General features: G+C 36.1%; 1 protein-coding gene and 1 non-coding gene across 3 annotated transcripts; one reads left to right on the plus strand and one right to left on the minus strand.

The window, feature by feature from the left end:
* Positions 1–2,739: 2,739 nt before the first annotated feature.
* Positions 2,740–2,846, minus strand: LOC141694751 (small nucleolar RNA R71). Its single transcript, XR_012564035.1, has one exon. It is a non-coding gene; the product is annotated as a small nucleolar RNA R71 (small nucleolar RNA).
* A 9,279-nt stretch (positions 2,847–12,125) lies between these two features.
* On the plus strand, positions 12,126–17,854 carry LOC141693678 (65-kDa microtubule-associated protein 3-like). 2 transcript variants are annotated; one of them, XM_074498829.1, is made up of 13 exons: positions 12,126–12,335; positions 13,134–13,228; positions 13,345–13,551; positions 13,637–13,888; positions 14,192–14,398; positions 14,464–14,619; positions 14,715–14,874; positions 15,190–15,341; positions 15,424–15,511; positions 16,022–16,095; positions 16,255–16,329; positions 16,447–16,711; positions 17,159–17,854. In XM_074498829.1, the coding sequence occupies exons 2-13, from the start codon at positions 13,151–13,153 to the stop codon at positions 17,581–17,583; spliced, it is 2,139 nt and encodes a 712-aa protein (XP_074354930.1). In that variant the 5' UTR covers positions 12,126–12,335; positions 13,134–13,150; the 3' UTR covers positions 17,584–17,854. The 2 variants fall into 2 exon arrangements, with proteins under 2 accessions (XP_074354930.1, XP_074354931.1); XM_074498830.1 differs by lacking the exon at positions 14,464–14,619.
* Positions 17,855–24,785: the final 6,931 nt, after the last annotated feature.

The following is a 24,785-nucleotide window of genomic DNA, read 5'->3' on the forward strand; positions in this document are numbered from 1 at the left end:
CTGACTATATACTTGTGCAATGTGCGTAAGTGTATGCGTTTATGTTTGAATGATCTTCGAATTACTACTCGACTATATGCTGGTAGGATGTGTGAATGTGTGTTTTTACAGGTTTTAATGCTCAACTGCAATCTCTACAGACTCGGGTAGTAGTAGACCCAGTCTCCCGTTTACTTTATTAGTCCTTCACCATCTGATCTCGTGTTTTCCTTCTTTTCATGTCTCGCCCGCAAATTTGTTGTTCATGTTTTGATCATGTCTTGACATGACAAAAATTCCAGACATAACAATAGCCCCAGATTTTAATAATTAGGAAATTTAATTTATAAAATCTTTAACCAAGAATTAAAATCAATAGCCTTAAGTGTAGATACAAGTACCGTGTGTGAATCATTCATCTCCTATTGATACGCGTGTAATCATGCCTCGTGATATACATGCATTGGCTTCTCTATTATCAAAAAACCTTCTCCATGTTTATCTGCTATCTCCCCATCTCCCTATATACACTACTTATAAACCCTCTTTCAATGTCTTTATTTCTCCGCATTCTTCTTCCGTTCTAATCAAAAAACCAAACCTCTGGTTGCTTCCAAGTAATGGCTAAGAAAACCACCCGTAGTTTGAGTGTCACAATAACAAATCCCCCATAATGTCAAACAAAAACTCCGATTGGATTGCAACCAACCTACTCGACGCTCGTGATAACTGATAAGTGGATTTTATATCCACTTGAAATGCTTTATTACAAGCTCAAATTGGTGTTTTGGACTCAAGTTGTTGGTATTTTGATGTGTTTTTGTGTTATTGCATTTCAGGTACAGTTATATGAAGAAATGAGCTTTTAAAGGAAACATGATAAAAAAGTAATCAGATTTGGAAGCCAATGCCATTGTCAAGTTGTAGAGAATCTCCTTAGTTTCGCGTGGGCAATTGAATCGCCTAATTCTGACTAGTAGAACTCAAGTTATGGCCAAAATAAGATTCATCAGAAATTTTTCCAGACAGGCTCCAGACACCCGCCCGGGATGTGGGGCGGCGCCCGGGATGTGGGGCGGCGCCCGGGAGCTGAAGCGCCCGCCCGGAGAGCTGAGGCGGCCGCCCGAGGCGCGGCTGGTCGCTGATTTCGCTGAAAAAGCATTTTTTGAGTGTAATTTGACGATTTTAAGGGTCCAGGTCCACTAGAGGCGTATATATACTTAAAAAAAGGTTTTCATCATCCGGGAAGATTGGGATACTAAGGAGAAGACCTAGAAGCACAGAACAACTCCGAAAAAGAAGATCTTGTTTTCAACTTGTGATTCTTTGAATTAGTTGTAACTTTGGATGCTCGTTTTCGTTCTTGTTGAACCTAGATCTCGTTTATCCGTACTTTAATTATTATTCAGTTTATTAAGACCTTGTTTATACCATGCTTTCATTGGAACCCATGGTGACGAAGAGTTCAATTATGAGCTAATCATTATAATGGGGTTCTAGCGGATTTACTTATGGATTTCAATAGTTATTTTTTTCGATATCTTGGTGTGTGGTGATTGATTGATATCCTAGTATTGATTGTGCTTATTCGTCTTATGTGCGTAGCTAACATATAAGATAGCGTGTTAATCTCTATTGAAGCGACAGTGAATATAGAGGTTTAGAACTTACCATGCTAGCATAGGTTCATGTATTGTATGTATGATTAGTGGGTAACTCTAACCGTTTTACTTGCCCTATGTAATCATTATGGATAACTTATGCTTAAACCGTTATGTTGTCGAATTCTATAGACATATAGTGTCTCAATATAATTGGTGTCTATTCAGCTTCTATCTCTTTTGTGGATGTCTGGTAGAATGATACTCGTGCAACGAAAGTTGGCGTTTATCAGTTTTGTGTTATCTGATTAGTGTCATCACCATCACATGCTAAGGTTAAGAACGAAAAGGCTATTGAATGAAGTATTTAATGAAGTTAGAATCTCATGTTTGTCATATATAGTAATTCAACCTCAATTCTCTTAGTTAATGTTATTTAGTATAATCTCTTAGTTTAATAAAAACCCAATTTGTTATTTGTCTTAGCATTGAGCGATAACCATACATTGTTGCATAGGTGCATAAATTGAACTTAACCTAAACCAGTCTCTGTGGGAACGAATCTGATTTATATCTTATACTACTTGCGAACGCGTATACTTGCGTGAATATTAGCGCGTTTTCTCGCCCTAACAAGTTTTTGGCGCCGCTGCCGGGGACTCGGTGTTTATTTTTAGTTTATGTGCTTATTATCAGTGGTCGTTAAAGTTCACTGACTCAGATTCTTTTATTTTCACAGTTTATTTGTTTGTGTTTCAGGTACTCATTACAATGGGAGATCCAGCAGCACGAACGAAAGCCTTGATGGATTTTTCTCAAACCAAGATCAATGACATTCAATCTAGCATTATCCGGCCAGCTATCACAGCTAATACCTTTGAGATCAAGCCTGGCATAATTTAATGGGTGCAGAATTCAATCCAGTTTGGGGGTTCTCCAACTGAAGATTCCAATATGCACATTAGAGACTTTATTGAGATCTGCGACACCTTCAAGTTCAACGGTGTTTCTGAAGATGCTGAAGCTGAGACTGTTCCGATTCTCTCTGAGGGACAAGGCTAAGAGCTGCTTACACTCTCTACCAGCTGGTTCGATTACTACTTGGGAAGATCTTGCTCAGAAATTTCTTACTAAATTCTTCCCTATGGTGAAGACAGCTGGAATCAGGAATGCTCTTACTCAATTTGCGCAGCAATCAGGATAATCTTTATATGAAGCTTGGGAGCACTATAAGGAGATGCTTAGGAAGTGTCCTCATCATGGAATGCCTGATTGGATGATCATCAATTGTTTTTACAATGGTTAGGAGCACAGTCTAGACCCATGCTCGATGCAGCAGCAAGTGAAACATTATGGGTAAAGAGCTATGAGGAAGCTTATGATCTAATTGAACTGATGGCTGCTAATGAATATCAGTATCCATCCCAGAGATTGCCACAGAGCAAGGTAGCAGGAGTTCTTGAAGTGGATACAGATACGGCTATCACTGCTCAACTAAAGGCGTTGTCTATGAAGATCGATTCTCTGGCTAACTATGGTGTCAAGCAGATAATTAGTGTTTGTGAGCTGTGTGCAGGTCCGCATGTGACGGAGCAATGCGCTATATCTAGTGACTCAACTCAATTTTTGAGCAACTTTCAGAGATCGCAGCAACCAGTTCCAGACACTTATCATCCTGACAACTGGAATCATCCTAACTTCAGCTGGAGCAACAATCAGAATGTGATGCAACAGCCATTCCAGCAGTTTGGAAATTAGCTATTCAACCCTCCTGGTTTTCAGCAACAAATTACACCAAAACAACAACTCATGGTGCATTTCTATCTTCGAATGAAAAATATGAATTGGAGGAGTTGCGGCTTATGTGCAAAACCAGGCTCTTATATGCCAAAGTCGGGCTGTTTCTATCAAGACTCTGGATAACCAAATAGGGAAAATTGCTAATGCCTTATTGAATCGACAACCAGGAACGCTTCCTAGTGATACAAAAATAAATCCAGGGAAGAGGAAAGTTGAAGAACACGTGAACTCCATCACCTTGAGGTCTGAAAAGGTCGCAAGCCCCAAAATTCAGCAAGATGAAGAGCCTAAAAAATCTCAAGTTTTGGAAAATACAGTTGTGGCTGAAGAAGAAGTGCAGAAGGAAGCAGAGGTGGAACCAAGGAAGACTACTATGGAACACATTCCTCCTGAGGGTAATTCAGGGGAGAAACAGATCTATCTTCCACCTTCTTTTCCTAAGAGGCTGCAGAAGAAAAAGCTGGATAAGCAGTTTGAGAAGTTTTTGGAGGTGTTCAAGAAACTTCATATCAACATACCTTTCGCTGAAGCTCTTGAACAGATGCCTAGATATGCGAGGTTTATGAAAGATATTCTCTCTCGAAAAGTGAAGCTCGATGACTTAGAGACCGTTGCTCTAATGGAGGAATGCAGTGTTGTGCTGCAACAGAAGTTGCCTCCGAAGCTTAAAGATCCTGGAAGCTTCACTATTCCTTGCACCATCGGAAACTTGTCATTCGACAAATATTTATGTGATTTAGGAGCGAACATCAATCTAATGCCCTTATCTACCTTCAAGAAGCTTGGTCTGCCTGATCCAAAACCAACATACATGTCATTGCAACTAGCTGACCGTTCCATCGCTTATCCACGAGGTATAGTGGAGGATGTCTTGGTCAAGGTGGATAAACTCTTTCTCCTTGCTGACTTTGTAATTCTTGATTTCGAGGAAGATAAGAAGATTCCCATCATCTTGTGAAGACCATTCTTGGCTACAGGCCGAACTATGATCGATGTGCAAAAAGAAGAGCTTTCGATGAAGGTTTACGATCAAAAGGTCACTTTTAATGTGTTCAAGGAAATAAAGTTACCCGTAGCTAAAGAGGAGTGCTTTAAAGTAGAGCAACTACAGGTTTTGAATGCACCTCCGTGGAAGAGGAAGTTGGATATGCCATTCGATTATCTTGGGTTAGCAGAGCTGAAAATTTCTCAGGAGCATTTTGAACCATTTATTCAAGAAGCTCCCATACTTGAGCTCAACCGAAAGCCAGATCACTTGAGTTATTCATTCTTAGGTGCACCCCATGATAAGGGGTTGGGATATATTTTTGATGATGTAGAGAGTGGCTGGACGGATCTTCCAGTGCCTACAGAGGGTTCTTCTCATGCGCCACAAGTAGTTGATAGGACTGGTGTTGGTGATGAGCAGTACAGGCGAGTGACTAGGCGTATGGAGGCCATGCACGACATTCACCATCATTTTGATGAAGATTTGACACACGCTTTCGGTACTATTTTCTGAGACACTAGTGGCGAGGTTAATTGGCCACTTGATCCTCCACCCGAAGAGGGTGATCTTTCTGATGACTAGGTATGCCTGAAATCCTTATTATTACCTTCAATGAGGACATTGAAAATTTTAAGTTTGGGGGTGATAATGTAAGGATTAGTAGTGTGTGTCCATATAGATTCATATAGATTCATATTGCATGTTTAGTTTAGTTCATTCATATTTTTGCATGATTGTTCATTTAGGACATATTTGTTTTTTTATATGATTTTATATAGTTACATTTGCATGCATATTTAGCATGATCCCTTAAGATGAACTATGATATTTGATAAGTTGATGTTGATTTCAGTGTGGTGATGACGAATAGAGGGATGTTTAAGTCTTAATGAATTAATTTGCATGCCAGAAACAAATATTTTTACAAAGTCTTATAGGGTTGTTTTTGATCTAGATCATGATCATACTTGTTTGTTGTTGAGATTTAATCACTTGGTTATATTTAGAATTTGTGATATTCTCGTAAAGACATATCTGGAGAAAAACTTGGATTTCATTGCTAGTTGTTGTAAGGCTAGGCGTCAAATGGCTAGTAGCCGGCTCATATTTTTATGAGGAGTCTAGGGTTGAATGAGATGGAGCGAAACGCACTCATTCAGAAATTGTTGAAAAAAAAAGAAAAAAAAAGAGAAAAAAAAAGAAAGAAAAAAAGTATGTGTTTATGCATAACTGATCAAGAGTGAGCTCTTTAATACTCGAGTTATTAAGTTCTAGGGGACTTTGTACCTAGTGACCTAAGGCTTTTATAGTCTAGGATCCGCTAACCTAACGCTCGCTACATGGGTATCATTGCATAAGTCTTTTGGGACCTCATTCATTGCACGGTCAAATAAGCATCTTTGCTATGTGTTCAATAATAGTGTGAATCCTTGTATAACTCTAGTAGAAAGGAGGTGTTGTGAGTCATAATGCGTTTATTGTCTATTATGTTTATAAACTTTAGATTGTTTCGATGATAGATAAGTTATGGTTATTGATCTAGTATCGAGAGATATCTGTTAAGCATTCCACACACACACGTTTCTGGTTTGTGAGTTGGTTTGTGGGATTTATTCGAGCTCTGTTTAAAGTCATTGCATTCTTAGAGGCATTGGCTTATTCATTTGGTTATGGTTATTCTGAGGGGATCGATTGCATTATCATTTAGTTGCATTCACGTAGTTGCATTCATGCATTATGTTTGTTTTATAGTTTTGAGTCTATTTATGCTTGAGGACAAGCATCGATTCAAGTTTGGGGGTGTGATAAGTGGATTTTATATCCACTTGGAATGCTTTATTACAAGCTTAAATTGGTATTTTGGACTCAAGTTGTTGGTATTTTGATGTGTTTTGTGTTATTGCATTTCAGGTATCAGTTATAGGAAGAAATGAGCTTTTAAACGAAATATTATAAAAGGTGATCATATTTGGAAGCCAAGGCCATTGTCAAGTTGTAGAGAATCTCGTTAGCTTCGTGTGGGCAGTTGAATCGCCTAATTCTGACGAGTAGAACTCAAGTTATGGCCAAAATAAGATTCATCAGAAATTTTTCCAGACAGGCTCCAGGCGCCCGCCGGGAGCTGAGGCGCCCGCCCGGAGAGCTGAGGCGGCCGCCCGAGGCGCGGTTGGTCGCTTATTTCACTGAAAAAGCCTTTTTTGAGTGGAATTTGACGATTTTAAGGGTCCAGGTCCACTAGAGGCGTATATATACTTAAAAAAAGGGTTTTCATCATCCGGGAAGATTGGGATACCAAGGAAAAGACCTAGAAGCACAGAACAACTCTGAAAAAGAAGATCTTATTTTCAACTTGTGATTCTTTGAATTAGTTGTAATTTTGGATGCTCGTTTTCATTTTTGTTCAACCTAGATCTCGTTTATTCATACTTTAACTATTATTCAGTTTATTAAGACCTTGTTTATACCATGCTTTCATTGGAACCCATGGTGACGATGAGTTCAATTATGAGCTAATCGTTATCATGAGGTTCGAGCGGATTTACTTATGGATTTCAATAGTTAATTGTTTCGATATCTTGGTGTGTGGTGATTGATTGATATCCTAGTATTGGTTGTGCTTATTCGTCTTATGTGCGTAGCTAACATATAAGATAACGTGTTAATCTCTATTGAAGCGAAAGTGAATATAGAGGTTTAGAACTTGCCATGCTAGCATAGGTTCATGTATTGTATGCATGATTAGTGGGTAACTCTAACTGTTTTACTTGCCCTATGTAATCATTATGGATAACTTATGCTTAAACCATTATGTTGTCAAATTCTATAGACATATAGGGTCTCAATATAATTGGTGCATATTCAGCTTCTATCTCTTTTGTGGATGTCTGGTGGAATGGTACTCGTGCAACGAAAGTTGGCGTTTATCAGTTTCGTGTTATCTGATTAGTGTCATCACCATCACATGCTAAGGTTAAGAATGAAAAGGCTATTGAATGAAGTATTTAATGAAGTTAGAATCCTATATTTGTCATATATAGTAATTCAACCTCAATTCTCTTAGTTAATGTTATTTAGTATAATCTCTTAGTTTAATAAAAACCCAATTTGTTATTTGTCTTAGCATTGAGCTATAACCATACATTGTTGCATAGGTGCATAAATTGAACTTAACCTAAACCAGTCTCTGTGGGAACGAATCTGATTTATATCTTATACTACTTGCAAACGCGTATACTTGCGTGAATATTAGCGCGTGTTTTCGCCCTAACAATAACCAACCTAGTGTTATGAAATCGGATCGATTTAAAGAGATGAAGTTGATTTTCCATACTAATGTCAACATCATCATGCCCGACTCGTCTATACGGGCTGATTCATACAAAAAAGGTTGGGTATGCTTCTATTTCTATTTTTTTAATGTCGGCCTTACGTTTCCTTTTTCCAAATTCATCGTGAATGTGCTGAAGACGTTGAATGTATCCAATGGACAACTCATGCTTTTTGCATGGAGGACATTGGCATGTCTTGATGCTATCAAAGAGAAACACAGATTCAATATTGATGTTGAAGTCGTGAAGAACTCATACGGTCTTAAGAAATTCAGCAACTGTAGGATTGGTTTTACAAACAAGGACACTGAGGACCCTTTGATTCTTAACAATGACGTGGTCAATGACAGAAACTGGAAAAAAATATTACATTTTTGCCGAGAAGAAAACACTTGGTGAAGGTGTCGATTATCTCTTGGAACGCTGGAACAACACATGTATTATTCTTGACAATAACTTGTTTTTTGTTCATTCTTTTCTTCATGTCTTGACCTCTTTTACTATATTCATGATGCACTGTATAATTTTCCGATTTTTCCTGTCTCCTTGTCAAAATATCTTTAATTTCTTGTCTGCTTCTCTGTATGACATCCCGTTGTTTCCCTCAAATTTATCATATAACACGTCGTCATTCAATTCCTCTTTCGTATATATATTTTGATCTATTTTATTTGTAATTTATTATTTATTTTTATCAAATATAGACTGTGATTTTGAGTTTAATGAAAGCAATGTTACTACTAAGGCGATCGTTAGCAAGATCCGCACTCTGTCAGTTATTACAAGGTTGTGGCCTAATTGCTTAGGTAGACCCATACGAAATGCCGGACAAGTTAATGTTGAAGAATTTGTTTCCAATATGAAGAAGTCACAACCAAAGAGTGAAGTTGGTGTTCAATGAAGATTGGGTCCTAGACTGTTGCAAATAGGACTGAGGGCAAGTTGGTTATTTCCCATATTGTCATGCCATCTCAATCCATCCAGAGTCTCTCTTCCAAAACTTTAGAGAGCCCCGAGAGTGATCAGAATATTGAGATGAGTTCAGGATAAATGTACGCCAAAGCTATATATCGTGTCCTCTCTTATATGACATATCTCTTTTTGGCTTTGTTTGTGTGGATTCTTTTACTATCATGGATTGAGCCATGATTTTTGATTGTAGAATTTAAACCCCCGGTCATTAAGCCCCTCATCATTTCTGATAAATATTTGTTCAACAAAAAATTCCGTGAAAAAAGTCCACAGAAACTGGGTCCTCCAAAGCCCCCATGTTAACGAGTCCCTTGATGAGCCCTACTGCAAGCCCAATGACTATCAGCTCTGATATTTTTATGCCACTTTTGACTTAAAGTTATGTTTTCCACGCAAATCCCTATACATTTGCCCATATGTTTGACGACATGATACTTTCACGGTCAATGGAAGATATTTCTGCTAAAGAAAACAAAGACATTCTTAATGATAGCGCTAGTTACGCATTTCACGTATGTCTTGTCATAAGATTTTTTTTTTGTCTTTGTACTTTATTTATTTCATGTTGCCATTTTTTTAACATATCCATGTTGTTATGTAGACACTCCAAAGTGTTTTTGTTGCTTGTGAGATTTATAATCGCAAGATACAGATGAACAAAGAACTTGAAGTGAAGCATAAAGCTTGTGCTAATAATTTAGAGATTACAAAGGTTCCAGCCAAAGAAAGGCTAGCCGCCATGAATAATTTGCATAAGGAGTTTGATGATTTTGCCACCAAGGTGCAGTCCATTGAGCATGATATGCGTTCTGAAGCTGAAAAGGTTGTCCACCAACAAATTATGAGGACCAGAGTGGATATTTTATTGGAGTACCACATGGGAGAGTGGAAGTCTTGGGACATGCTCGATACTGTGAAGATTTATAACAAAGAATTTCCCGACGATGCTTTCCCCTTGGATGAGTTTGATACTCCAGTTGATGATGTGGAGATGAAATACCCCAAGGACGACAAGTCGACAACCCTGATGACGAATGACTTTATGTTTATATTTGCTTTTGCCATGAACTTGTTTTGTTCCCCGTACTTTTCGTTTATGTTGGTTTTTCTACGATCGAATCCCATTTCTCCTTATAAAGTGGATCTTGGTTTACTTTTCGTTGTTTTTTATGTTAACTGTTTGATGTACCTTTGTGTATGCGTTGTGAATTTTTATTCCCATCGTCGTTATATTGTTTGTCTTACTTCTATGTTTTAAACGTATTTTTGATTCACTTCTTATTATCAATTATTTTCGTTTTCATTCTACGATGTAACACACATGATTTGGAAATGTATAAGTCTCCTAGACGTTGGTTATTTAGATAATTTGTAAAATAAAGTTCGTCTAAGTGTTGTCATTCAAAAATCGTAAACTCGCACTCAACGAGAGATTTTTGTGAAATATTGTGATCAATAATCATGTAACTTATTTATCACATAATTTATTTATTCGTATTTTAAACAAACTCACGGGGTTAAGGAGATAATTTCTATACATTAAAGTCCTATTGTTTAAGTGTTCGGAGACAACATGCGTGATTTTTAATTAGATGAAGATGATAAATTTTCTTGAAAGAAAAAAACCATGAATCTCTAGCTATACATTTCAAGGCTATTTATGATCGAATAAGTCATTCTAAAAAAAGACTTAATATATGAACTTTCATGATTGATCCCCTGCACTATACTAGGTGTTGGTTTTTTCTATATAGATCAACATAGTATATTTTCAACTGTTTGCGTTCACTTCGTAAATTATATTATGCCAAAATACCAATGCATAACTTCTTTTCATGTTATACACATTTTCAATTGAATGTTTTAAACTACAAGTCTATAGACTATTACTTTGGAGAATGTAGTGAAAATATATTGTACATACATTGCAATGATTCTTGGAGTCACCGAAAGTTGCACTTGCACCCTTGCAACTTGCAAGCACTAGTAACTTCTTTCAGTTTTAAACTTGACTGACAATAAGCATCACCAACATATTAAAACATAACTCTCCGTAAACTAACTAGTTCTTTATTTTATTAAGCTTTCTCTACTAGGCTAGGGCAATTTTACCCTAAATTACTTGTTCATTTCCTATTTTTATACAAATTTAAGGCCAATTTTTTTAAATCTTAATATTTATAATTTTTCAAAACGGACATGTAATATGAGGTAGAGGAAATAATATTTTACTAATTTTTCCCCACTACCATTTATGGCTGGCTCTGCCACTGCTACTAGTTATAATATTTTTTTATTTAATTTTATTTCATTTTGTTTTAAAACTGAACTAAACATATCAAAAATGTAGCAAAAATTAAAATCGGTGATAAATTACAATTGCTATTTTTAGTTTTTAAAACCAGAAATATATAGTTCTGATTCCTGTTTTTTTCAAAAGTCGTCCCGAACTAGCCCGTGGCCATACTTTCCCCTCGTCAGTCGTCATAAAGACATTTACGCTGCTCCCGAGATTTTTTGTGAGAGAAGAGAAGAGAAAATAAATAGTAGAAGAAAATAAATCAATCATGTGATCCCGAGTTTGTCTAAAAAATGAGAGAAAGTGATAAAAGGAAGAAGGTAATGTGAGAGATCTTTCCAAATCTTCCCATTTTGGGAAGAAAGTTTTGGGGGGAAATTATAGGAAATTTTCTATATTGATCATTTCTCTTTTCTCACCAAAAAACTCGGGAGCATGACTCAGAAAGGAAATTTTAAAATTATCATTTCTCTTCTCTTCTCTCCATTTTCAAACTCTGGAGCACAGCAGGGCTTCCTCCCTAGTTTTTTAATGAGAAGAAAGAAAGTAATTAGAAGGTAAAGTACTTTTCATCCCATTTTTTGGAGTGAAAATTATCAAATTTGCATTCATTAACACTTACTTTCGCTCCTTTTAAAAACTCGGGAACATACTTACGGAGGAAAGTAAAACTACTTTATTTACGCCCGACTTACTTTACTTTCTTTTTAAATGTCGGGAACTAATGTTGTGCTCCCAAATTTTTTATGAAAGAAGAGAACAGAAGATAAGAGAAAGGAAAAGAAGAGAAGCAATTTTTTTTAAGATGTTCCCAAAGAGAGAAAATTTTGAAAATATTATTTTGGAGGGAAATATGTTGAAAAGGATGTGAGAGTTTTTTCCAAATCGTTCCATTTTTGGGAATGAAACTTTTGGATGAAAAATTTTGAAAATTTTGAAAAATTTTGAAAATTTTCTCTCTCTAAATCTTTTCTCTTCTCTCCTGAAAAAATTCGAGAGCACAGCTGTGAAGGAAAAATATATAAATTTCTCTTCCGTTCCATTCTTTTCTGATTGAACTCGGGAGCACAATATAAGGAATTAATACTTTAAACAAATAAATATAAACGTTTTTTTCTAAATTCAAAAAATGAAACGGAGCCGGGTAATTAGCCACTCACCATAAACATCATCATATATAAACCCCCGCGGACTCTGGTTTCTCCCTAATCATATCTTTCCTGCATTTATACACACACATATACATAACATCATTTCTTCCGTTACCTTTTGCTAGGGTTTTGCCGATCATCGCTCAATTCTCGACGGAAATTAGTTTATCTCCGGCGATTACGTCACTCTCCGGCTACTATTTCACTTCTGATCAGGTGCATTTACGCTTAATTTGTATATAATGTCACTTTAAGTTCCATTGCGTTACAAAAATGTTTAACCTCTCTTAATTAAAAGTAAAAGTCATAGTGATTTGATCATATCGTGTGTATATCTCTGCGTATATATATATGTGTGTATGTTGTTTAGCTACATTTTGGTTTGATTGTGTGTTAGTTTACTATAAAATTACGTATAAACAATGTTTGTTTTGTTATAATCGAAAGAATTAGTGATAGTGATTAGCTTTGAAATGATCATAGTTTGTGGATTTCTTGTCGAATTAATTTTTATATTATCAAAATTTGGACCAATTTGTTAGCGGAAATGTATATGAAAGATTAAAGAAATTTGTTTGAATCGAGGTGCAAAGGTTGTCATTCGAGTTATTAGTATGTACTTGATATGTAGCTTGTGTGTGAGTCTTGGTAATTAAGTTGTGCTTAGGCAGCTTGAGTTATTATCATAAATTTTTGCCCAGAGCATGTTAAAGTCCTTTATGAGTACAAAAGTGATTTTGTGTATTCTAGGCTAAAGAGAATACCTTAGAACGGATAGATTAAATTACTGTGTGGTCTTAGGGGAAGGGGGGAGGGGAGAATGGAATAGCTTATAAACACTTTGAATGAGAACTTGTTTGTGAGACTCGCCTTGAAAAATTGTTTTACCTTTTTATGAACATCCTGTATTTAGCTTCCTTATCAATTAATATATGTTGCGTGCATCCCTGCTGATATTGTATTTCAGAGAAAAATTCGCTGCATTCATTCTGTTTTCTTTCTGCTTTTTACCAGAGGATAGTTCTCTAAGCATGTTCACCAATAATAATCAGTTCCTACAGAAGGAAACAAGTCAAACTACGTGTGATTCTCTATTATCAGAGCTGCAGGTGTGATTGCAATTCTCCCTTTTTAACTCTGTAACATCTATCATTTTATATTGTTTTCTGTTGAAAAAATCATGGGTTAATGACTTTTTCATTCTCACTGTTGAATTTTGAATTAGACAATTTGGGATGAAGTTGGGGAGTCTTCCAGTGAGAGGGACAAAATGCTCGTTCAACTTGAACAAGAGTGTCTAGAAGCATATAAAAGAAGAGTGGATCAAGCAAGCCATAACAGAAATCTTATGCGGCAAGCAGTTGCTGAATCCAGAGCCGAACTTGCTATCATCTGTTCTGCAATTGGGGAGAGAATGACACCAATAAAAAAGGTTTCTATATGAAATTCAATCTTGGTTGTTCTTTATATGAGCTCTTTCTAGTTTTATAACTTGTCATCCTGGTTTATTACTACAGTTTGTGCAAGGTACTGGGAGCTTGAAGAGAGAACTGGAAGCAATCATGCCTGAACTAAAGGAGATGCGGAAGAGGAAAGTTGAGAGGTTGAATCAGTTTGCTGAAGTTGTGGATAAAATTTATAATATCTCAAAAGAGCTGTATATATCCGATAAAGATTACTCAGATATTAAGGTCATGGATGAGAGTGATTTGTCCTTGAAAACATTGGATGGGTTAAAGAGTCAGTTACATGACCTAGAGAAGGAGAAGGTAAATGCTTCATTTGATATGCATTTATGTCCTGGAAGTTGGAAGGGATTCATAACAAATATATATATTCATTGCTTCCAGGGGAGTTTCTAAAAGGTTTAGCATGACATTCATAGAGCATATACCTATTTAACTGTACACCGTCATGATGACATTCATGGAGCATGTACCTATTTAAACACATGATGGTCTAAGTAAATATTCTGTACCTATGTAATTGCATACCGTCATGAGCTTTTCATGATGCAGCACTTTGCATAATAAAGCTTCTCTACTCTAATCTTTATGCTTTTTAATTTCTAGAGTGACCGTTTGAAGCTGGTACTGGACCTGTTGAATACTTTGAATTCATTATGCGTGGTGCTTGGTGTGGATTTCCAACAGACAGTCAGAGACGTCCAGCTCACTCTTGATGATTCAAGCTCGAAAAATTACAGTGTTGATACAGTTGAGAGATTGTCTACTGCAGTATCTAACTTTAAAGAAGTGAAAATACAAAGATTGCAAAAGGTTAGTGTCGTCGTTAAAACTGTACTTTCAGTTGTGCAAATCATTTTAGTGTCTCTGTGTTTTAGCTTCAAGATCTAGCTGCAACTATGGTTGATTTGTGGAGTTTGATGGATACTCCATTTGAAGAACAAGAAAGGTTTCACAGTGTTACAAAACATATAGCTGCCTCGGTTGATGAAATTAACGAGCCTAATATTCTCTCTCCAGACTTCATCAGCTTCGTATGTTACCACTTCAATCTCAGAGGAACAAGAAGTTGCTTATAGTATCTGATAGTTATTTTAGTAAAAAATCTTATGGAAGGCTTTTTTGGCAGGCTGAGGCTGAAGTGCTGAGGCTACAGCAGATAAAGTCATGCAAAATGAAAGAAGTTATTTGTAAAAAGAGGTTAGACTTGGAAGACCGTTGCAGGAAGGCACACATGATTGCAGAAGCAAATAATGCAGCAAATTACTCAGTTGAGGCTATAGCGTCTGGTACGTTTCGGTTGCTCAACCTCTAAAAAGGCTCTGTAGATTGGACTTCACTTAAGTCTTTAAGAAATATTGTGTCAAAAAATAGATTTTAAGAAGTATTTGTAACTTGTTACTGTTCACTCGAATTGTAAACTGTAATTGACCCTGAGTTCCTGAAGGTTAGGAAAAATCTACTAATTTTATCTGATTTGAAGTATATCTTCAATACAAAAGTGTTACTGTAGTTTAGTTTCAGTAATATGTCAGCTTGTCCACAGAAATAAAGTAATTTACTATTTTTCTTCACTTTAATCACATACCATTAACATCTTCTAGGAACCGTTGATCCTTCATACCTTCTTGAACAAATTGAGCTTCAAATCTCAAAGGTTAAAGAAGAAGCTTTTAGCAGGAAAGACATACTTGAGAAGGTTGATAAGTGGTTGGCGGCATGCGAAGAGGAGTGCTGGCTGGAGGAGTATAATAGGGTTGGATATTTATTTGTTTTTAAGTTTAGTTCTGTTTCATTTATGAGCTTGCTTCTTAACCCTAAAATTGATTGTTATGTAGGATGACAATCGTTATAATTCTGGAAGAGGTACTCATCTTGTTTTAAGGCGTGCTGAAGAAGCTCGAGTCGTCGTGAATAAAATTCCAGGTGTGTATTTTTATGACTGCCCTCTAACCAATCTTCATGAACATAAAAAGCTCTGAAACACATGGAATGTTTATATATGTAGTCATTTACATAGACATGCACATGCACATATGTCCACACACATGTGTACATCCATATATTAAGTTATCATTGTTCTTATATATATGGTCTTTAGTTCCAAAATGTTGTTTTACATCAACAATCGTGGAGTATGTTTTTCATCTGCTCAAAAGGAAGATGGATAAATTAAGTGTGCAACCTTTTATAAATTAAGAGGTACATAGATGTTCCTATTATTTCAAAAGCCTGATTATAACATAATTATTAGGATCTATGTCAGAAGAAACATATTTGACCATTACCTAGCAGCTTTTTATTTCAGCACATTATAAATGTCTATTGTGATGAACAATGAACTTGTTGCTCCCTTTTAGTTCCTACTTTCCTGTCTATATGTAAATTTTTGTGTTTAAACTTTGGGTTTTTAAAACGTTTCTTTTCTCTATAAAGCAATGGTGGAAGCGTTACTCTTGAAAATAAGAGCTTGGGAACTAGATAGGAGAACTGAGTTTTTATATGATGGGGTAAGCATTTTTCGTCCAACGCTGAATTCAGTTGATCTTAGTATCTTACTGATGGTGAACGTTACAAAGACAACCGCAGTTTCTTTATTATTTTAATTATGTCCCTTGCTGCTTGTAATGTTAAGTGGTTATCAGATTCACATGTTCTTTGTTTTTCAGGTACCCCTTACTTCTATGCTCGAACAGTACAACACCTTAAGGCAAGAGAAAGAGCAAGATCGTCAAAGACAAAGGGTAAGAGTCTAGCTGGTTACCTGGTTTATCAGAACATTGATTTATTTAAGATCTGGCCTTCCTATCTTGGTTTTTTTCTTCTATCGATTGACATGTCATTTATATATTTAACTTTAGGATCAGAAAAAGCTTCATAGACAGCTACTAGCAAAGCAGGAAGTACTTTTTGGTTCAAAACCAAGTCCAGTAACAAGTGGAAATAAGGGTTCTAGAACAAATACAAGAGAAGCAATGAACAAAAGGTGCTCGCATGTAGGAGACATTCAGCAAACACCTATGGGGAGGACTGCTAAATCTTCTCAAACCGTCACGAGTAGTTACTCAGCGAAACAGCATTCTCTGCAAAACCAACCAAGTGGTGGCTATGGGGCTTCATCTTCTGGTATCTACTTCAACTTCATTTCTTTTCCAGATTCATAGCTCTTCTTCATTTTAGTTACTTATACATTTAATCTATATAACAGTCTTTTGTTTTACCATGGACTTATCTCTCAACTTCTATTCAGATTTTTTTCTTATAAGAACTGTTGAGGGGGTTGATGAATTGCTAGTTACTGTAAATGACCTTGTCATCTTACTGTCAAGAAAACTTTGACGTTCCATGTTAATTTGTCTACATGACAAAATATATTTATAATCATGAATAAAAATTGATACAGTGGTTTTGCATTCTTAGAAACCTTAGTGGAAAAAGCCTGTGCTATAATATAAAGTTTTCAACATGCAGCTCAGTTCACTTCTATATTATACTGCCTGCAGGGATCATTTTTTTAATAACAGATCTAGTAATCCCAGAGGCAATTCATTATGTTTTTTTTTGTTATTTTAGGTAAGAGAAGCTTGCGTGTTACCAGTCTCCTAGATGCACAACATCCTTCAATTGCTTCTAATGCACGTGAAACTCGAACCACTCGGGAGCCACTCTCTCCTGCAAATTCTTCCATTTTATCTGCAAATTCTGCTGCTAATATTCAATTTGAGAGCATTCCACAGTGTGTGGTTCTTGATAGAACACCTCCAAGTAAAAAAATTCCATTGGCCATTTCGCAGAAGAGTGATTCCTCTATTAATGAGAATAAAACTCCAGAGAAGATGCCTATTCCCGTGCCCACAACTCCATCGACTCTGTCGGTCGCCATGCGAACAGCCGCAACTCCGGCTACTCCATTTCTTCATATTGATCAGGAGACAGAATGCTCTTTTGAGGAGAGAAGAGCTGGTGTTGTTCTTTCTGAAACATCCAAAGCACATTGAAAGTTGGACCTATTCTTTAGCTAAATATGCACCATGAGACCATCTGGCATTTTAAGCATTCTGATATTAACTTCTGGAGGTGATACTCTTGTGATCACTTCAGTATTCTGTATAGAAGTACATAGACAGTCTATCAACCATTTCTTGCTGAGCACATGTTGTTGGATGTTAGGATTTGAAACATGAGGGTGGTTTCCTCTGCCTTGTCTTCTCCTGTGAACTTGAATCTTTCTTTCAGTACTTCTAATTTAATGGATTATTTGTTTTGCAAGCTATCCTTTCAAAGATGGCATAATAATGATAAAAGAAATCAGTTTTAAGTTTTTTTTTAGTAGGTAGTCTTCACTAGTTTTGTGCCAATCAATGAAATCGAGAAGCCCAAAAGCATAAGAACGAGACCAAAGTCTCCAGAGCTGTGTAATGATAATGTATTCCCGCTCTCAGTCCAATGTAACAAACATGCAGCATTCTGACTTTATAGTATTTAGTAAAGCATAACCAACGGAAACTGAATAAATTCTGTTACAATAAAAACTGCTAGGTTACAATGTATAATCTTCTCGTTAATGATAACACATATAGTGTAAATATATCAATCAGATATCTTCTACAAGTCTTTCAGTCTTCTAACTCTTTCCATGCATATCTTCTTTTGCTTTAGTCTCGATCTTCTACTGTAAATCAGCTTCCTTCCGTAACTGTAAGTCTTCCCGCACTTAAGTTCTGATATGACCTTAAGTTTTGATATTAAGTTCCGACTTCCAGTAAGTCCTGATTTCAGTAAGTCCTGATATGTCCTTTTTGTTAAGATCTGAAAACTAAACATGAATCATATTAGACATGACATCTCAAATATATCTAAAGAGTCAATCATATCTCTGTAGTTAGTAATATCTACTGATGAACCAGTATCTTTATCTAACTTGGTTGCAGTGGCCATGGGAGTGGATGCAGTTGAACAGTCTTGCATTCCAAATTTCTTGAGTAAGTTTCTGGTGTACTTAGATTGACAGATAAAAGTACCTTCTTCATTTTGCTTGACTTGAAGTCCCATAAAATAACTAAGTCCTCTCATCATACTCATTTGATATCTTGACTGCATTAGCTTTGCAAATCTTTCACAGAGTTTGGCATTTGTAGAACCAAATATGATATCATCAACATATATCTGTACCAAAAGTTAGTCCTTTCCATGGTTGAGGTAGAACAGTGTTTTATCAATTGTGCCTCTGTGAAATCCACTTTCCAGAAGGAATTGAGCTAAAGTCTCATACCATACTCTAGGAGCTTGTTTAAGGCCATAAAGTGCTTTGTCAAGCCTGTTGACATGATTTGAAAATTTTGAATCTATAAAGCCTGGAGGTTGTTCCACATAAACCTCTTCTTCCAATTCTCCATTGAGAAAAACACTTTTCACATCCATTTGAAAGACTTTAAACTTTTTGTGAGCAGTATAAGCCAAAAAGATTCTTATGGCTTCCAATCTAGCAACCGGTGCAATTTTTTTATCATAATCAATACCCTCATGTTCAGAGTAGCCTTTTAGCAACCAGCCTTGCTTTGTTACTTGTAATTATGCCATCACTCTCAGTTTTGTTTCTGAACACCCATTTTTTGCCAACAACTGATCAATTCTTTGGTCTTGGCACTAAGGTCCAGACTTTATTTCTTTCAAATTCATTTAACTCTTCCGGCATTGCTTGCACCCAATCAGCATCTTGAAGAGCTACTTCCACTTTCTTTGGTTCAGTCTGAGATAGAAAAGAATGATAGAGACATTTATTTGATGTTGCAGTTCTAGTTCTGACACCTGCTTCAGGATCTCCAATTATTAAGTCAGGTGTATATGATTTGGTCCACTTCCTTGCAGATGAAAGTTGTTCTCTAGAACTTGATCCTCCCCCATGATCCATGCTGTCTCCATCAGCATTTTCTGATGCACCCCCTGTAGTTATGTTCTCTGAAACTTCAGAATTTGAGTTGGATCCTTCAGGATTTGAAGAATCAGAGTGTCCAGAATTATCAGAATTTAGCTCATCAGAACTTGATGAATCAGAACTTGAAGAGCCAGTGACAGGTTCTGATGCTCCTTGAGAGTCTTGAGTTGTGGTAGGATCTTCAGCTTGCTCCCCCTGGATAGGTGCATTTTCCTTTGGAGTTGTTACCACAGTTTTAATGACATCAAAACTTAACTCGTCAGAACTTACAGGATCAGAGTTTAAGTCATCAGAATTTACAGAATCAGAATTTAAATCTTCATTTTCAAATCTCAGTTGATCATGATCATTGAAATTTTCAAGTCCAGTAATCTTCTTATCATCAAAAGATACATTGATAGATTCCATGATAACCCTTGTTCTTAAATTGTAGACTCTGAAGGCTTTTATGGAAAGTGGATATCCAACAAAAATTCCTTCATCAGCTTTTAGATCAAATTTTGACAGCTGTTCAGGATGAGTCTTAAGAACAAAACACTTACATCCAAATACATGAAAGTATTTCATATTTGGCTTCTTTTTCTTCACCATCTCATATGGTATTTTTCCATGCTTGTTTATGAGTGTAGCATTCTGTGTAAAACAAGCAGTCTGCACAGCTTCAGCCCAAAAGTAGGTTGGTAACTTTGCTTCATCAAGCATAGTTCGTGCAGTTTCAATGAGAGTCCTGTTCTTTCTTTCTACAACTCCATTTTGCTGTGGAGTTCCAGGTGCAGAAAATTCCTGTTTGATTTCATGCTCTTTACAGAACTCTTCCATAATTGAATTCTTGAACTCAGTGCCATTATCACTTCTTATAACTTTAACAGAATCTTTGACCAACTTATCCAGCTGTCTGAAATGATCAGTTAGAGTAGATGCAGTTTCATTCTTCTTGTGCAAGAAATACACCCAAGTGTACCTTGTGAACTCATCCACTATAACCATAGCATATTTCTTCTTTGCAATAGACATGACATTGACTGGACCAAATAGATCAACATGCAGTAGGTGATAAGGCTCAAGAATTGAGGATTCAGTTTTGCTCTTGAAAGAAGATTTTCTTTGTTTTGCCTTTTGACATGAATCACAAAGGCCATCAGGAGCAAATACTGATTTTGGCAGTCCTCTCACAAGATCTTTCTTTACAAACTCATTTATGTTGTTAAAATTTAAATGAGAGAGTCTTTTGTGCCAATTCCAGCTTTCTTCAATTGATGCTCTACTCAACAGACAGATTGTAGAACCATCAGAACTTGTTGAAATTCTGACTTCATAAATGTTACCATGCCTGTAACCTTTCAGAATCACTTTTCCTGTAGAATGGCTTACAACTTCACAGTGTTCTTCAAAGAAATCCACATGATAACCTCTGTCACAGATTTGACTCACACTTAGCAGATTGTGTTTAAGTCCTGAGACAAGAGCTACTGTTTCAATGATGACATTCCCAAGATTGATATTGCCATATCCAGAGTTTTTCCTATGTTGCCATCTCCATAAGAAACTCCTGGGCAAGCTTTCTCCACAAAGTCTGATAGCAGGGCTTTATTTCTAGTCATATGTCCTGAACATCCACGAACATCCACTGTCCAGCATTAGGATATTTTTCCTGTTTCCCTACAATCACAAAGACCACTAATGGTTAGTTTTAAGGACCCAGACTTGCTTGGATCCTTTTGCCTTTTTAAGTTTGTTAGCATTTGCAGCGGATTTTATTTCAGAGTTTATGCTAACATTCTGTTTATCAGAGTTTATATCAGACTTTGCATCAGAATTTATACTAGAAATAATTAAAGTAACTTTCTTCAAAGAAGGTTTTATTTGATAATAATCATAGTACAGACCATGATATTCCTTATAAGTATAAATGGAATTTCATAAACTACCACAATGAAAACAAGGATTTTGTGGTGTAAACCTAACAGACTGACTCTTTACTCCTGATCTAGGAGGTAAAGAGTTTATATATTTATTCTTCCTGTAAAAAGAAGCAAGATGGTTAGAGTTTCCACAGTTATAACATTTCTTTCTAGGAGCATTAGGAACAGGCATATAGTTATTGCTTTTATTCACACCTTACTTTCCATTCCTATTTTTCCTAGCTTCCTTTACCTTGTTGACATTCCTAATCTCTTTCAGCTTATGCTTAAGCTGCTTCTTTGTCATTAAGCCTATGTTGACTTCAGCTGGTTTATCCTGTTCTAATTTGTCAGAAGTTGACTTTTCCTTGACTTCTGTCCTAGACTCTTTCATCTTTTCAGAATCAGACTTTACAGTTTTTGCTACAAACTTAACAGGATTTACCTTTTGCATAGCAGTCTGTTTAACAATAATTGGCTTAATGTTTTCAGTTCCTTTCTCACTTTTATCATCTCCATAACCTAAGCCCTCTTTCCATTTTCCATTACTTTATAAATTCTGAGTTGTTCTGCCAGAGTTAGTCCAATTTCTGATAATCTCTCTTTCCTTTTCTAAGTCAGCTTTTAGAGATTCATTCAATTTTAACACTTCATCTCTAACATATAAAGCATCATCTTTTTCTTTCTTAGTTTGATGAAGAAAAATTAACTCCTTTTCTAAATAATCATTTCCCTTTTTATAAGCAAGATTTTCAGATGTTAATCTTTCACATGTTAAAGTCTGATCTCTATAACTAATAAACACGGTTTTAAGATATAATCTCAACGCAATAATATCATTAGTATGGAAGACATAAGTTGTTTGAGGTATCTTCAATTCAACAGTTTCAGGACTGCTATCAGCATTTGCCATCAGGACATAGTTCACCTCATATTCAGAATCTGAAGTGTCTGTCCAGCTTTTCTTCTTTGTGACAAGTGCCTTGCCTTTGTCACTTTTTCCTTTCTTGCAGTTAGGAGATATGTGGCCTCTTTCACCATAATTGTAGCATTTGACATTTGAGTTGTCTCCTCTGTCATACTTTCCTTTACCTTCAGACTTTTTGAACCCTTTCTTATCAGAACTTCCACTTTTCCTGGAAAATTTCTTGCCTTTTCTGAATTTCCTGTAGGCTATCTTTGTGATACCCTTTACCATAAGAGCACACAAATTCATCATCTCTTCATCAGCATCCATTTCAGGTAAACTTTCAGTTTCTGAATCATCATCATCAGAATATGATGACTCTGAATCAAACTTTATGATGAGAGCCTTTCCTTTGCCCCTTTTTGAGGCAGCCATTTTAAGAGATTCCTCCTCAGCCTCAAGAGCAACTGTCCTTGACTTTTTTCCATACCTCTTGCTCCTTTGATCCATCTCAAGTTCATAAGTCTTGAGCATACCATAAATTTCATCAAGAGTAGTTTCAGTAAAGTCATAGTTGTTTCTTATGGTAGTAGACTTCAAATCCTAATTTTCAGGAAGAGCTAAAAGGAATTTTAGATTTGAATCTTCAAGATCATATTCCTTGTCCACCAGTGACAGATCATTCAAGAGTTTGACAAACCTGTCATTTAAGTCAGTTAAAGACTCATCAGCTTTTGAGTCAAAGTGCTCATACCCTTGAGTGAGTATAGTCCTCATGTTCTTCTTGATTGCATCAGTTCCCTGGCATCTTGTCTCCAAAGCATCCCATATCTCCTTTGCAGTCTTGCAATGAATTACCCTGTTTGACATGATATTATTAATGGCACTATGCAACAAATGCCTTACCCTTGCATCCTTGGTAATAGATGAGATGTCTTCAGCTATGTACTCACCCTTCTCCTTTGTAATGGTCTTTGCTGGTTGATCAGCAACTACAACAGAGAGCTTGGTAGGCTTATGGTGTCCTTTATTAATTCTGTCAAGGTATTCTGGATCTGTAGCTTCCAGAAACATAGCCATCTTCACTTTTCATATCGGATACTCAGAAGGTCTCAGTATGGGAACCCTAATAGTCTCATATCGACTGTGGGTTTGAGTCTTTTGAGTTTCTTCAGTTTTGGTGGGCTTGGTTGGAGTTTGTGCTTCTTCAGACATGATTGTTTGGATCTTTACTGTATGTGTTTTAACAGATAAGCTCTGATACCAATTGTTAGGTCACACAACACTATAGAAGGGGGTTGAATACAGTGTTTATACAATCAATCGATTTAACACAAGTATGTAACAAAGATCAAGAATATTGAATAAACTATGTTACAATAAGAACTGTTGTTCTCTCAGTGATGAACAAATGTCACTAAGAGCTGCTAGGTTACAATGTATAATCTTCTCGATAATGATAACACATATAGTGTAAATCCTAAATCTGTGTTTATATAGTACACAGTTACAAGATAACTTCTAATTGATATGGAATATAATTCTGTCTCCTAAAATATATCAATCAGATATCTTCTACAAGTCTTCCAGTCTTCTATTTCTTTCCATGCATATCTTCTTTTGCTTCAGTTTCGATATTCTACTGTAAATCAGCTTCCTTCCTTAACTGTAAGTCTTCCTGAACTTAAGTTCTGATAAGACCTTAAGTTCTGATATTAAGTTTTGACTTCCAGTAAGTCCTGATTTCAGTAAGTCCTGATATGTTCTGTTTGTTAAGATTTGAAAACTAAACATGAATCATATTAGACATGTGTTATTCCTAGTGAACTAACAATGAGATTTACAGAAGGGGGGTTGAATGTAAATCTCAAAACTTTTTCAAGTTTTGAGCAGTTTCAAAGGCTGTGTGTTTAAGATAAACAAGTGTGTGAATTGCTTTAAGCTAATACAGACAGATATATATTCAAGCACAAAAGTACAGAACACAACAGATCTTAAAAACTTTTCTGGTGGATTTGTTGTTCCACCAGAGATGGTATTTCAGAAAATCTGTGATTCAAGAAGTTGATCACAGCTGCATCCTAGTACAAACTAGATAATTTTTCTCAAGATTTTTCTAAACAGCTCTGGAAAAATTCTCTTCTAATTACTAGCTGCTACTTGGTTTATATAACACCAAGTTTACAAGTGAAGACAAAGATAAAAAATACAATAATAAAATAAGTTCTCCACTTGTTTCTTCTCCATTTTACTCCAGTATATTGTTGACTATTGCCTCTTTATACTAGAGTAGAACGGCTACTTTTTCTGATGTTCCTGAAATAGGCTACCACATCTCAGTTGTCTCTGTCAACCCATGTGCCTCTGTTTGTAGGTACAACTACCACTTGTCAACTGCTATTTAACAGAACATCCGTTGAAGCCTTCATCCGTTGATGGCTTTATCCGTTGATGTGT

This window comes from Apium graveolens, chromosome 10 (genome assembly GCF_009905375.1).
Source record: "Apium graveolens cultivar Ventura chromosome 10, ASM990537v1, whole genome shotgun sequence".
Taxonomy (NCBI): Eukaryota; Viridiplantae; Streptophyta; class Magnoliopsida; order Apiales; family Apiaceae; genus Apium; species Apium graveolens.